Source organism: Neopelma chrysocephalum, unplaced genomic scaffold (assembly GCF_003984885.1).
Source record: "Neopelma chrysocephalum unplaced genomic scaffold, ASM398488v2 Primary Assembly neopelma1_65, whole genome shotgun sequence".
Lineage (NCBI taxonomy): Eukaryota > Metazoa > Chordata > Aves > Passeriformes > Pipridae > Neopelma > Neopelma chrysocephalum.
The window spans coordinates 4,002,713-4,017,725 of NW_020897722.1; the positions used below are offsets into that span (position 1 = coordinate 4,002,713).

Consider the following 15,013-nt stretch of genomic DNA (forward strand, 5'->3'; position numbering starts at 1 on the left):
GCTCGTTCCTCTCCACACCTGTGCCCCAGTCATAATTGCTATTCCATAGTGTTTTTCTTACCCTTCATCATTTTGTTTCACAGCTTGTGAAACACGTGTTCTTCCATTTTACTGCCCAGACCCCAGGTATTATTACACAGAAATCCTTCCTGCTCATCACACCTTGTTCACAACCTGGATTAGCAGCACTCCCTTCATTACTCTGCAAATAACAACATGTTGTTATTTTGATTTCCTGAAAGCCATTAATCCATTAATCTGAGCTTCTTAGGGGCATTAGAAATGGAAAAGCAGCTCAGTGTTCTTCTGAATTTTGCTGCAAACTTTGGCTTTTCAAACTTCTCACCCTCAGCCTGTGACTGTCCTAGAAACAGAGTGGCAACAGCCCAAGTGAGGAGGGTCGGTGCTGTGTGTCCACCATGTACTACATGTTGTGTGTGACATTGTCACATGGTTGAGACTAGTTGTGCCACCAGCAAGGTGTTACCACAGCTATAATTGCAGCTCTATCTGGGCTTGGACCTTCTCACACCCTTGAGCACTGTGCCTCTGCTCCAAAAAAGCTGTGAGCCAGTGGGCTCACCTAAACTTCAAAATGTCCTGGAGAAGCAGAGGATGGGCCTAAAAGCTCGTGGTGGTAAAGAATAAGATGCATCTAAAAGACTTCCATAGGGTGAAGGGATAATCATGCCAGCTCAATGCAACAGCATCCAGGTGGGCAGAGGCTTTGGCTGGGAAGGGAGAGGTTAGACTGGGTCTTGGTTGTGAGCATCTCCTCCTTCCCACCATTCCTGTGAGAGGGGGTTCAGCCTTGCCTGAAGATGATGCAAACAGCTGATGTTTCTCCTCTCTCCCACAGATGGAGGGCAGGAGGAGAATCCTTCCCTGGCTCCCCTCTGAAGGTGTCCAGGCCACCTCTCAAACAGGATCTCCCGACTGGCTTGTTGCACCCCCGAGCAGTTTAGGGGGCACCACAGTTGGAGGTTTACAGTTTTAATATAGGGCACATTTAGGCACAAACTAGCCCTGAGCTGGACTTTTATGTGAAAATCAGTCATTTGTTCCTGGGTCATTGACTTTCCTCCAGGATGGATGAATCACATGAGGGTTTTTTTTGTTTATCTATCGGCTTTCTCAAGGGGAAATTGTTTGTTTGTTTGAAGTCAATAGGCACAGTTCATTTGAGAGATCATCAGGTTACAGTGCAAGACCACAGCAAGACTTTGCACCTATCTGTTTTTTATACAAGTTATTCCAGTGACTATAATCACCCTTAAAAAAGACCCAAAGAGGACAAGGATTGAGGCTTATTTTGACTGAGGATGGAGAGCCCTAGAGCAATCCTATTTCCTAAATGAACTGTATTAACCTATTTCCCAACGCAGTGAGCTGGGAACATTTGGCGTCCAATAAATTCAAATTTCAAGGCTATGTGAAAATGTGCAAAGAGGAACCCTGGAGAAACAATCACTGCTGTGACCAGTTCCTGAATGGGAAAGCACCTATTTAACCACATGCTCTTGCAACATCTCTGAATCAAAAGAGGTAGAACCCAACACAGGCTTGGAAAGCCGTGTCATGAACTTGTCTGTTCATGTCAAACCAAAGCCGACTGTGTTTATTACAGAATAACCTGCAACTGAGCTGTCTCTCAAGGTCAGAGCAAAGGCCAGGCAAAGGTGAAATGAGATACAAGTGCTGCTGAGGTAAGGCAAGATGACAACTCTCGAAATGTCTGGTATCACCACGTGGACAGAGATCCACTGATCAGTCACCTCAGCATCAATCACAGCAACATCCTCAGAGACACAAGGCTTTTGACAGGCCACGTAGTGTTATAACACCCAGTTATTTGCACCCAGTGCAGACAGTAAACTCCCTTCTGAAGGCAGCAGCTCTGCCTGTCCAGAGGGAATCACTCGTTTTTGAGTTCTGAATGAATCTAAATGAGGACCTAAAAATGCTGTAGTGCACATCTGTGCAAACCATGGAGCTTCCTGCTCTGACACGATCCCCCCACTAACAAACACCACCCAAATAGCCCAGTATTCTTCACCATCATAATCTCTTAGCACATCCATACCTCTAGGACACTCTTACTTTCCACAGCAGGAAAGCCTTTACAAAATCCGTGTTTTCGCTCTACTTGTGCCTTTTTTCCCAGCTGCTGCAGAAGGCTGGGTGCTGGTTTCAATCCATGAGCTGGTGTTTTGGAGAGGGTGGTACTTTAACTGCTGACAGTTGTGGAATGACAGTATTTCTCTTACAAAACCCCTGGCCACGTGCCAACAAAGAAGGTGCACTTCTACAGCCTTTACGGGGGCAAATTCCTGCCTTAGTTAGAAGCTGCTTCTGATCAATGCAGCCAGAAGCAGGCAGTGCTTGCTCCTCACAACAGAAAGAGATATTTTAAACAAAAATCTTAAATTCTGTCAAAGTTAATTCATCTGCCAGAAGAGATCTTGTCATACAGTGTGTGAATAACCTTTTCACTTCTCTTTCCCTTTTGTAAACCAGCTCTGACACCTGCTTTGGGATTTACCTTTTCACTGTAACTTGGTTTTATTTAGTTTGGTGGAGGAGCCCAGGAGCATTAGTCAATAGGAAGTCAGTTATTACTTACAAAAGAGAAACCAGCTGAAACGCTTGGCAACATATGCATTAAATAATTTGAACCTTAGTTCAGCCAGGCACTTGTCCCTCACATGAATCATGTTTTTCAGATTAGCATACTTTGCTACCTTTGCCTTCCACTCCACCTCCTTCGTGACAGAAGGAGGGCCCCTAAATCATATGATTGGATAAAAAAGATCGCACACTGCCAAACAGTGTGCAATATCCCACAGACGTGGGACAAACACATCAAGGCAGAACTCAAAGCCAGTCAGAGAAGAACTGAAATGAACCTACTTCCTGCCTTCTCTACGGAGACATGGGCCCTTTTGCTTCTTTTCGTAGCCCTCCTGGTAGCGTGAGTAAAATATTCTTTATTGATTCTTTGCTCCTGCCTTTTTCCTCTTCTTGCCGTTGTTCACTTCCATGCAGCTAATCTGCTGAAGAGCAAACAGTAGGTGTGATTTCCAGTTTTCCAGCATCTAACCAGGCTCTGGGAAGTAGCAGGAAGAGTCTAAAGACTGTACAGATGTGTGATCTTGCTCCAAGGTTTGGAGTATTCTCGAGTAGCTATGATTTTGCTGCTAAACATCAAAGGAATAATTGAATAATGATGGTGCCAGGTATTGGTTACCAGCAGGGTGCTGGCTTCAGTCAGGATTATGATCCCTTAGGTTATTTTCCAAAGACATACAGCTGTGCCTCCCTGGCTGAGGCTGCTAGGGAGGAGAGTCAGCAGAAGAGGACCCTGCTGCAAAGGTGGAGAACAGCAGAAAGACACCAGAAAAAGAATATTCACAGAGTCAGTTCTTACTCCTCCTGACTCCTACAGTGCCCAGGTAGGATGCTCCACTCACGAGCATCTGGATCTGGAGGGAACCTTTCCAGGAATTTGATTTGCCACACTCCTGCAGGGACAGCATCCCATGTCCATCCTCACAGCCCACCCTTGCTGGGGGAAGAAGTGAAGCCCAGAGCAAGGTCAGACACCTTCTCCTGCCTTTTGAGACAAACTCCCACAGGCAGAAATGTACCCAAGGGGAGCTGCACTGTTGAAAAAATTCTTTCCCTGGCTTTGCTGATGCCATTCAGCACTGCTGGCTGAACCCCCTGTGCTGGGACACAGCATCCCTGCTGGCAGCCCCTGCCAACAAGGCTGAGCTGACAAACTGGGTAGTATTGACAAGCCCTGAGGCAGAGACAGCGTGTTGCTAACCATAAACCTTAACGATTAATGCGGTGCACACGAGCACAGCCCATTTGTCTGCCCTGGCAATGCTTCAGCCACAGCAGCTCTGTAAGTTTTAGCCATATTTTTCAATCTATTTCCTGAGATTTGGATCACTCAAAAGCCTGTTTGGGGCAGACTCTTAAAAAAAAACAACAGACCCAATACCAAACCAACCAAGCCAAAAAAACCATCCTCATTATTGACCCAAACCTCCCTATTTCAGTAAATTTTTGGTCATCTAAGACTGCTGGTTACCAGACTTTCACCTCCAGCAGACCCTTGTAATTCTGCTGTGGCAAAAGGGACTAAACCCAGATCTTTATGCTCTGATATCTGACCTAAATTGGAAATTTCACTGCCTTGGCACAGGGAGGTTGTTTAGATGCTTCTTATCCATCTGAGGCAACACTGTTCCAGTTCACACATGAGGGAATCTCAGGCATTTCTAGTTCACATACATGGTAGGAAGAAGTAATGATTATTCCCTGGCTTCATATTGAATGGTCCTTCTCAGCCTGCAGAAAACCCTGACACATTTTAGTTGTAAGAGTGTTAGACTTTTTTTCCTATATTTTAGACTATATTTTCCTGGCTGTGTTTCAAGTGGATTAAGCCTAGCTTATGCTCCTATAGTATTTCTGGGTTTTGTAACCAGCCCAGCCTGACATTTCCTGGTCCTCCCACAGCCCTGGCTAGCTATAAACATTAAAGACAAGAATTCACAAACATTTGATACCTACTACTGAATTAACCTTTGACAGAAAAGATTAAACATTGACAAACTGAGCTCTGTGAAATCTTTCTGCACCTGAAAACACCCAGTTCCCTGTTTTTCACCTGCCCTGTTTGGGCCATAAGATGGGATCTGCTTTTGTGCTCTGGCAGAACCTGTGCTGGGTCTGGGATCTCATTTGGGGTCCCCCAAATTTAGAAAAGTATTACTTATTGCAAGGAGAAACCCTTCACTTAATTTCAGCCTGGACTCCAGTTTTCCAGATAAGCATCCCCAAGATCCTGGCTGAGCATCTGCTGCCTTGTGGCCCAAAGAGGATCTCTGAGAACATCCCCTGCCAAACCTTTGCTGTTTTACATCCCTTCTGCCATGACCTGCTCACTTGGGAAGCTGCAGCTACTAACTAAACCCAAATATTTGAGGTGCCCTTTTAACACAACCAAACACGAACTTCAAAGGGCTGCAGCCCAGGCCCTTGTTGAGAAACAGAAAGCCCTGAGGTAGAAGTAATAACTTTAGAGCTGCCAAAAAGGGTGCTTCAGAGGAAAAAAATCCGCAAAGCTGTCAATAAAATCTAAAGAGAAAACCATCAAGACAAGACTTCCACTGAGCTACAGCCGGACTAAGGGAGGGAGAACAATAAATAAAATTAAAGTACAGTTTGACAAAAGCCCTGTTTGGGACATCACTTCTGGCAGTGCTTTGATTTCACTTCAGTAAAAACTGAACACCTGGTTGGTGTTCCTTCTCCTGGCTCCCTTTTCTGCCTCTCCTTTGGTTGGCAATGAGCTCTTCTTTGGGCTTTTGCTAAAGGCTTCAAGGTACCATTTCCTCTGGAGCACCTATGGAGACAGCTGCTTTTACATCAAAGGGACCCTCTGAAGCTCTGTGTGGCAGCAGTGAGCCTTACCATGTTTATTAAGTAGTTTTTACAGGGCAATTTTCATTTGGGCCAATTTTTTTCCGACTCCTGCATCAACCTCCTCTACTTCCTCTCCAAAGGGGTGTTGCTGCAGTGTCCAGGTTTAGGAGAGCTCACAGCCCCAATTCCACGGTGATGTAACACTCTTGTCTTTTCTGTCCCACAGATATGGGACCTGGCCATTTGGTTTGTTCAAGAAGTTGGGTATTCCCGGGCCACGACCTCTGCCTTTCTTTGGGACCTGCCTGGAATATCGCAAAGTGAGTGACCAAAGCCTTCCTGGCTCCAGAAATATCTGCCTTTGCTCTGTACAGCTGTAGCTGAACAGATACACGGGGATGATAAGTTATCTCCAAATGCCAAGCTCCACTGCAGCACGTGGGTTGTGCACAGGCCAATGTGGGATAAGGCTCAGCAGCACAGACCATGGGGCAGCCCTAGAGGAGCCCTCCAGGGTGGCTGATTTACAGCTGCACCTTGCCAGTGCCCTGGCAAACTTCTCATTCACAAGCATGGGGCACATTTATACTGTCCATGATGTTTTTGGGAGGAGAACTCAGAAGGTACCTCTGAACACCAGTTTACACAGCTATTCCTCCCAACCCACCATCTCCAATATCATCCTCTCCACTGCATCTGCTCTGAGATAATTCAGCACCAACTCAGCCAGAGTTCAAATGTTTGGACAATTCTCTCAGGCACATGGTGGGATTTTTGAGGCTTTGATGATTCTTGTGGGTCCCTTCCAACTCAGGATATTCTACGATTCTATGATAATTCTTAAATTGCTTTCCACAGGGCTTCTTGGAGTTCGACAGTGACTGTTTCAAGAAATACGGGAAAGTCTGGGGGTGAGTATGAACCACTGATCTCTACTTAAAGTATGAAGGGGAGAACAAATTCATTAGAAGAGCTCTCTTTTCTCTACCTGCAGCCCTGACAGTCCCAGCAGGGTGAGCACAGCAATGACAGGTGCTGGTGGTGGCTGTCATTGAAGGCTGACAATGTAGGGCTGTGTCACTGTCACACCACACAGAAACTGCTTTGACCGATACCATGAATTTTAGTTTTAAGTCTGGTAACAAAAGGCCCTTCCCTGTTCCTAACAAAATCAGCAGCAGAACTATTTACTTAAGCAGGAATCTGGAACTGGGAGGTTGGGTTCCTCTGGTTTACCAACAGCAGAGGAATGTGAGTAACTCCCAAGACTGAGTGAAGAAGCTGATCCAAAGACTTCCTTGTGCTGCTGATCCTCACCTGCTGCAGCAGAACCTACTGCAGTTATGGTTGTTCTGCTCTAGACATCTCTAACAGCTTTTATCACTGCTGTTATAACTTGGGCTACAAACTTGTATATCCTCTATGATGCATCCATTTGTCCCTAAAGCAGCTTTAAAAAATGGAGTTTGGAAAATATATCTTTACGTAAGTGGGGAAAGCGCATAAATCTGCTTAATCTACATCTGTTCCAGGAAAGCATTCTGAACTGGCAGCTTAAAAGACAAAAACAAGGATTGAGTTTCCTCTCCAAGGATGTTTCAGTGCTGTCAGCCCAAGTCTCCAGACACCCAACTCAAGAGCCTGAAAGGGGTCGAACAAGTTTCCTTCTAATACTGTAATGTGTTTAAGTGCCTGGAAAAACACAGAGAGTCAGGGGAGAAAGTGAAGACACTTGCTTCATTTAGTATCTGGTCCTTTGAGCTACTGAGCCCTGCTCATTTCCCAGTGAATTTGGAAGGTGTTTAGCCCCCTTTATCATTTACAAAACCAGATGGGAGAAGGTCTGGGAGTTCTTTTCCACCTCTGCTTTCTACATTTATGTACTTAAACAGCAAAGCTGATGATGGAGGAGCATTTGTTTAACATGTTGTTTTACGGGCATCAGCCAAACCTTGCACTTCAACTATCTGAGGTTATTTATCTGCCTCCTTTTCTCCCCCCACCAGGATTTACGATGGCAGGCAACCTGTGCTGGCTGTCACAGACCCCCAGATCATTAAATCTGTGCTGGTGAAAGACTGTTACTCCACCTTTACCAACCGGAGGGTAAGAGCAGAGCGTGGTGAGGTCCCACAGAGTCCAGAAAACAACGTGCAGGAGGGGGCAGGATGCCAAGAAGCATCCTTTTGGGATGAGAGGCTGCACTATAGGGATTGCTGTACGTGGCCACTGTATGTCACTGTTCCCCTGCCTTGCAGCCTGGGACTGCACACCCGGGCTGGCAGACGAAGCTGAGAATCAGACAAATTCTGTTCTCACACACATACACATATATACATATATATATGGATGAACTGAGTCTATGTGAGCATGCAGGAATCTGTAAGGCCCAGCTAGCACACATGCCACCAGCTAGGAAGCAATGGGATGCAGGGTTATGACACAGCTGTGGGTACAGACAGACGTGCAGGTGTTGAGCTTGTGGGGTTACTTGTTCTTGGGCTGGAAATGGCATCTCACAGCTGGTTTACTGGAGGAAAGAGGATTATTTGAGTATGTATGCCCTTAGAGAGGCTGTTTGTCAGGCCATAGCCTGCTGCCAGCAGTATGAAATAGCCTGGGCAGGGACTTACATGCCACATTCCCATCCTTGCAAGGAAGCTGCTCTCTTTTCTGAGATTAACGCCTTGTCTTTTTCCCTGCCTAGCATGTGGATCTAGCAGGGGTGCTGACCAATGCTATCTCATTAGCTGAAGATGAACAGTGGAAGAGGCTTCGTACTGTGCTCTCTCCAACCTTCACCAGCGGGAAACTAAAGGAGGTAAAACACAGAGGAGCAGGTACAGTCTAAATCAGAAAGTCAGTAGGCAGCGTTTGCAGGCTGAGATTGTCACAGGGGTCTGATTTCTTTAGTCAGAGCCTGGCAACTGTTTAATTTATGCCTAATTTAAAACAGAAAAGTCTTAAAATAAAACCTCAGCAGAGAGATCTTATTTGTAAATATTCATGAAACTCCCTGTAGTCTTCATGAGCCCGCCTAAAAGGAGTAAAATGTACTGTACTGAAGTGACCAAAGCTGGTTTTTGTTACAGATGTTCCCTATAATAAAGCACTATGGGGAAGTTTTGGTGAAAAACATTGAGAAGCAATTGGAAAAGGACAACTCACTGTCTGTGAAGGAGTAAGTAGCTGCCAGGAGCAGCAGGCAGAGCAAACCTTGTTAGCAAGTGCTGTGTTTCATTCATTACCAGCAACGTAGATCCCTCCCTGGGTCAGCCACAGCTCTGAAATGAGGGATAGGGCCTGCTGGAAGCCTGGCTGGAAATTTGAAATGCAAAATTTAAGCTGGGATCTTAACAAAACTTCTAAGAAGTGGAGGTCCTGAGAGAATTTTTCCAAAGGGAATTGGATGGGGAGAAAAATGCTCCAGCACAGCTTTGTGAATCCACAGATCCAAAACGCTCCAAACCTGCCAGGAAAACCCATTTTTCCCTGCATATACTCAGGATATCTGTGCACCACCTTCTTATAGCACAGGATACTGTGGTTGCTGACCCCTCTGCCCAACACACAGCACTGTCCATCATGTGCCCCACTGCTGGGTGGAGTGAGGCCACAGAGTGGCCCCAAGTCTGTTATCCTCATGTGCACCCTCCATATGGGCTCTGGAACAAAACCTCTGTATTTCATCCCCAATTTCGAAGGACAAATGCAGAAGGGGCAGCTGCACACCAGTAGCCACACACCAGCAAAGCTCTCCTCTAAAAAAAAAAAAACATGAAAGAGAGGGGTTGGACAGTTTGTAACATTATGGGGCTGTGCTGGGTTGAACAAGACCATTTTCAAGGCGTATTTGAAGCAAGGCGTGTTGCCACCCCTCCCCAAGGAGCCAACATGCTCGAGAGCCACATGCTGTCCTTCCACTAACCTATCCCCACAGCTCCATGCTGTTTTAAAATCCTTGGAAAAGCTGCCTGACTTCAAAACCTGTGCAGGCTTGAAACCAAAGCTCTCTCAAAATCTATCCCTTTCACTGTGTTTTTCAGTTACCACTGAATTTTCTTTTCAATTTTTCTTTTCTTACCATCCAATTTTCTTTTCAAAACCAGGGCAGGAGGTCTTATGAGAATTTATGTTTGAATGTCACATAGGCATTAGGAAAAACTACATTCACTTAGTCCAAATATTTAACCACAGTCCATCTTTTCCACCTTTCCTCAGCATCTTTGGAAGCTACAGCATGGATGTCGTCACCAGCACTTCCTTTGGTGTGAACATTGACTCCATGAACAACCCCAAAGACCCCTTTGTTGGAGCGATGAAGAAATTGGTCAAGTTTGACTTTTTTGACCCAGTCTTCATCTTGTCATGTAAGTGACTCCAAATTATGCTTGGATAACTTCCCTTGCTAGGATGCAAACCCACCTTGCCCTTGTCCCATCATTTCCTCATCATTAGCTTCATGCTAAAACTCTGAGAAGGAGATGGGGTGAAAGCTTCCTCCACCTTTGGCATCCACAGTGCAAGAAACATAGGAACATCCCAGCAATATCCAAATAAGTGTTGGGAAATAAGTGTTGAAAAGCAAGTGAGGCTTGAGGAGAGTGGTGCTGTCTGAAATGCACTTTCTGAAAGAGAGTGCTGAGTGGAGACTGTAATTAGATGCAATTTCCTTCAGTGCAATAGATTAGCAGCAATGGACCTTAAAATCAAGGTTAGATATCTTGCCAAAACCCAGGGAAAGTTGTGATCTGTGCACAGAGGAGACTCTGGTGCTGTAGATTTTAGGAATATGCACAAAAGCTCAAGATTGAGACTCCGTGATGAAGGAAATGCTCTGAGGGGAACTTGAAAATGTTTGTGTGAGCACAGCAGGGCAGTGAACAGCTCAGCCTGAAAAAGGAATTCAGAATTTTCAATATTTCTCTTCTGAGCCACATTCCTGCTGTAATGCTGTACAATGTACAGAAATAACCTGTCCTTAGAAAACAGTGCCTTAGAAATAGGAGGTGGAATATGTCTTGGTCATCTCTTAAAGGAATGATTATACCCAGCTTGGTTGTGCCCATTTGACAAGTCCAGGAGAGGGTTGCATCTAAAACTATCCCCAGGGAATGAGAAAGAGGAATAAAAGGCACAGTCCAGGCTTTTCTCAGGTAAAGAAATTAAAAAAGGAAAGAATTTCTCAGAAGCATCATTACTTCCTCAGTGACATCCACAGCTATCTGATGTGAGGTGGAGTTTGTTCACAGTGTGCAATTGAATTCTTAATTTGTTTTTCAGTTGTATTCCCATTTGTTGTTCCTCTCTTGGCCAAGATGAATGTAAGCTTCTTCCCTGCTGATAGTGTAGATTTTTTCATGAGATCCATTGACAAAATTAAGAAGGAACGTGAAAAGGAGGCTCACAAGGTAAGGGAGTGTGAATTTGATAGCAATTGTGACAAAGTACACTGGAGTGAAATATAATTACAGTGATGATATCAAAGGTGAAGCCAAAGTACAATGACTTAACAAAACCCTGAATCTACTCAAGTGTAAACACTTGATTTTAATACTGTCAGAAAAGCCCCACCTGACCAGTCCTGGCAGAGAGTCAGGTGGACTTTGTACATCTGTGACCTGAAGCTAAATCCAGATAAAGGCTCAGCAGAACTGGACTAAGCTTTGGTCTGCAGAACTTGTAATGAATCAGAGTAAGAGACTCCCTGAAGAAGATTAGGCAGAGGATGAGGGAGCACAGAAGAATCAGCACATAAGCAGCAAAACCACCTTTATGGTTGCAACTTCTCCTCCAGCTTTTAAAAAACTGCAGCTGCTTCCTGGGAAAATTCTCCATTTTAGAGTTTGGGTCCCTTTCCCAAAATTCATTCAAGACACTGCTCTCCCAGCCAATGAGTTAACAAAAAGGACAGACAGGTGTCCAAACTAAAAAACAAGTGTTATGTTTTTCAATAAGGAAGTCATATGTATTTGGAGAACACTTGCAGCTCAAAAATTGTGCTCAGGCTATGAAATTTGCTTATCTGAACCTTCCAAAGAACCTGTCACCAAAAAAACTCTCCTGCTTTCCCTCTCAGGGCAGGGTAGATTTTCTGCAGCTGATGATTGAATCCCAGAACTCAGGCAACCATGAGAACAAGGAAACAAATCACTCATATAAAGGTAACAACACCCAAATACTCATCACTGGAACAGGGGCTCTGGGAGTGAGGAGAATATGGGGAGCTGTTTGGGTCACCACCATCTCCACTGACCAGCAAGGGACAGAAGTCTCTGTCTCTGTCCCTTACTGCCAGCACCAGGGCTAAGATCCTTCAGCATCAATCATTGATACTCAGGAAATCATCTGGTGCCTTTATCAACTGACTTTTTCCAGTCAGACAGAGTACTACAAATGCATTATCAGAAAACAACTGCAACAAACCTGCCTCAACCCCACCTGTTGCTCCCTGGTCTTTGCTGAGACCATCACCCAACGCCAGTTTTGCTCATGTCCTGTGTCCTCTCTCCCCACAGCCCTGACTGACACAGAGGTCCTGTCACAGGCATTCATCTTCATATTTGCTGGGTACGAGCCCACCAGCAACACCCTTTGTTACCTGGCCTATGAACTGGCCATGCACCCCGACGTGCAGCAAAAGGTGCTGGAGGAGATCGACAAAGTTTTGCCCAACAAGGTAAGGGGATGCTGAGTGATGGTGAGCACCCTCTGCCCCTGCTGCCTTCCTGGTTCAGTCAGGACAATGAGAGATCTTTCTCTCTTAAACACCCTCCCCGTGGCTTTCCCAAGAGCTCCAAGAGACATACACTGAGACAACTCAGCCCTGCAGTAATTTCTTTTGGCAGCTGAAACCTTCCAGCCACCCCACTGCACAAACCCATTTGCCATCTCCCACACCCATGAACAAATGGATGTGGATTTCCAGACATTTCCATAACTCAGGGAGGCAAAAAATTAAATCAATTACTCAACTTCCATCTTGCCTTTTTTTCTTCTATCTTGTTTTATCAACAGTTGGGGCAGTGGGGGTTGGGGACACTCTGGTCTCCACGGTCATTTTAGGACAATCCAATTCTCATGCCAACATACCTGGTCCTGTCATCCTACAGGCTCCTCTCACATATGATGCAATAATGAAGCTGGAATATCTTGACATGACAGTGAGTGAAACCCTTCGGCTGTATCCCCTTGGAGGACGTCTTGAGAGAACCTGCAAGAGAGACGTAGAAATAAATGGAGTGACCATTCCCAAAGGAACTGTTGTGACCATCCCACCCTACGTCCTGCACCGCAACCCCGAGTACTGGCCAAACCCAGAAGAGTTCAGACCAGAAAGGTACAAAAAGCATAATAACAGGGAAGAAATATCATGCTGTTTTTTCCTCACTTAGTAATTAAGTATTAATCTCTGATTAGCTTCCTAATGGTGTTCTTCCTATCTTTTTACAAACAATATGGGTGAGAAATTGCAGGCTCATGGGAATGTCATTTTAAGAAGAAAATGAGCTTTGCACTTGAAGCAGGGTTTCAAATAACAATCTTATTGGGAGAATAACATTGATCACAGGATCTTGTACCCAGTTTTTAGGCTTTCTCAGAGGGGGTAGATGGTAAGTTTTTTTAACTGCTGGCCATCCTCTGTATAATCCTCATTGCTGAACCTGTTCCCTTCGCACAGGCTTCAACTAAATTTGCCAGAGTTGATCTTTCCAGAATTGCCTTCCCTCCTTGTTTTCAAGGAAGTGATAACCTTTCCTAGCTGGTCATTTTTGTAGATGGCATCTACCTCCCATTCCCAGCAATACTGAAGCCACAGGCTGCTCCTAAACAAAACAACTTGTGGATTCTCTCACTAAATGTGACAGATAGGAAATATCAGTCACTTCGGAACAGCATGTTACCTAGATTTTCACCTTGCTTCCAAATTCTACCAATCTAGATGGACAGAATTAAAATCAAACCCTCAAGTGGGATCCCACCCTGCCCTGGACGAGGGCTCTGACACAGCATTCGATTGCTGGGGTACCCTGAGACACTTTAAGGAAAAAACCCCAAACAAATCCCTGTAAGGCACCAGCAAGAGTTCTCTGGATAAATAACATATGTAGGTTTTGTTTTTTTGCTGCCTTCATTTCTTTTCCCCAACCATGTAATTGTCCAGGTTCAGTAAGGAAAACAAGGAGTCCATAGACCCCTACACGTACCTGCCCTTCGGGGCTGGTCCCAGGAACTGCATTGGGATGCGGTTTGCTCTCCTGACTCTCAAAGTTGCCATCGCCTCCCTGTTGCAACATTTCACCTTCCAAACCTGCAAAGAAACTCAGGTGAGGAGCCCATCATGGTTTGATGCTCTCATGTGAAGAGGTGGGTGCCGAGTTTCTCACCACGGGTGCCAAAACCAGACGCTTTGCACTTCTGGGCACTACGGACCCAGTTTGTGCCTAAACCGTGGCCAAGTTTCTTTCCTTTAATCTCTGCTTATTTAACTTGTCTATCTCCAAGTGTGTTTTTCCTCTTATTGTTGCAGATCCCAATGAAGCTGAGTTCAAAGGGGCTCTTAATACCAGAGAAGCCGATTATTCTGAAGTTGGTTCCCCGGACCAACACTGTGCCTGCAGGGAAGTAAAACCCAGCTGTGCCTGCCACAGGCCCCCAGCATCCAGTGAGTGCTGTGCTAACAGAGGGATCACACATCACAGGAAACGTCTCTACACGTTCAGACACAGAAGAGCAGCTCTAGTTAATTCTGGAAGCAATTACTACATATTTACTAATAAACATAGCTGTCAGAAACGTAACGTGGATCACTGGGCAGTGACAATACACAAACCCCTTAATTTTGATTGCAGAAAACAAGAAATAAATCCAAATGAGGAGCTGATCATCCACTTCTAAGGGGACTTCTCCATCTGGAGAGAAGGAATTACTGTCGCATTCCAAGAAAAACAAGGTGTGATGGAAATTCAAGCCGCCAGACCCTGCCGGGCAGGGACAGGCGCCGTCCTTCTGGGTGTATCGATGCTTGAAATTTCATGTGTTATAATTGAGACGACTGGTGTGAGACTACATCCTAGTTACCAAACCCCTCTTGTGCCATGTGTTAATTAAACTAAAGTGTGTACAAATACTGTCATTAAAAATGTTTGAGAGCTGCTCTGTGTTGTGTATAGCGGCTGATCACTTCCTATTTAAAAACCGCATTCAGCCTCAACCCTTGAAATTATCCATGTACATTGCTTTCCACTTAATTTAATGAATCAGATCCTTCATTTAACGCGATCAAACCCTCCCATTTGTATGGTATTTTGCAAACACTTTAACTCCCACCTCTTAGTTTGATTAAGAGGTTGCCTTCAGTTCAGCATTGGCCAACCCTTTTCCATGCTGGAGTGACAGAGGATGGATTACAGAGAGCAGCAGCTCACAGGAGGTGGGGACAGCACTGCAGGAGGACCACTGCTCCTGGAGAAACAGTCTGGACACAGCCTGTAGGTGAGCCTTTCCTCTCAGAGCCATGGATGATTTTAGTGGGGTTTTAGGCTGCTGTCAGCTGCCCCACCCTTGAACTGTT

The 15,013-nt window shown here is 45.2% G+C and overlaps 1 protein-coding gene across 1 annotated transcript; it reads left to right on the plus strand.

Annotated features, from left to right (window-relative positions):
* The first annotated feature begins 2,804 nt into the window (after positions 1-2,804).
* LOC113967885 (cytochrome P450 3A9-like) lies at positions 2,805-14,240 on the plus strand. The gene is made up of 13 exons (XM_027683907.1): positions 2,805-2,971; positions 5,666-5,759; positions 6,298-6,350; positions 7,446-7,545; positions 8,147-8,260; positions 8,532-8,620; positions 9,661-9,809; positions 10,723-10,850; positions 11,519-11,603; positions 11,958-12,118; positions 12,552-12,778; positions 13,604-13,766; positions 13,970-14,240. The coding sequence occupies exons 1-13, from the start codon at positions 2,901-2,903 to the stop codon at positions 14,066-14,068; spliced, it is 1,533 nt and encodes a 510-aa protein (XP_027539708.1). The 5' UTR covers positions 2,805-2,900; the 3' UTR covers positions 14,069-14,240.
* The last annotated feature ends 773 nt before the right edge of the window (positions 14,241-15,013 follow it).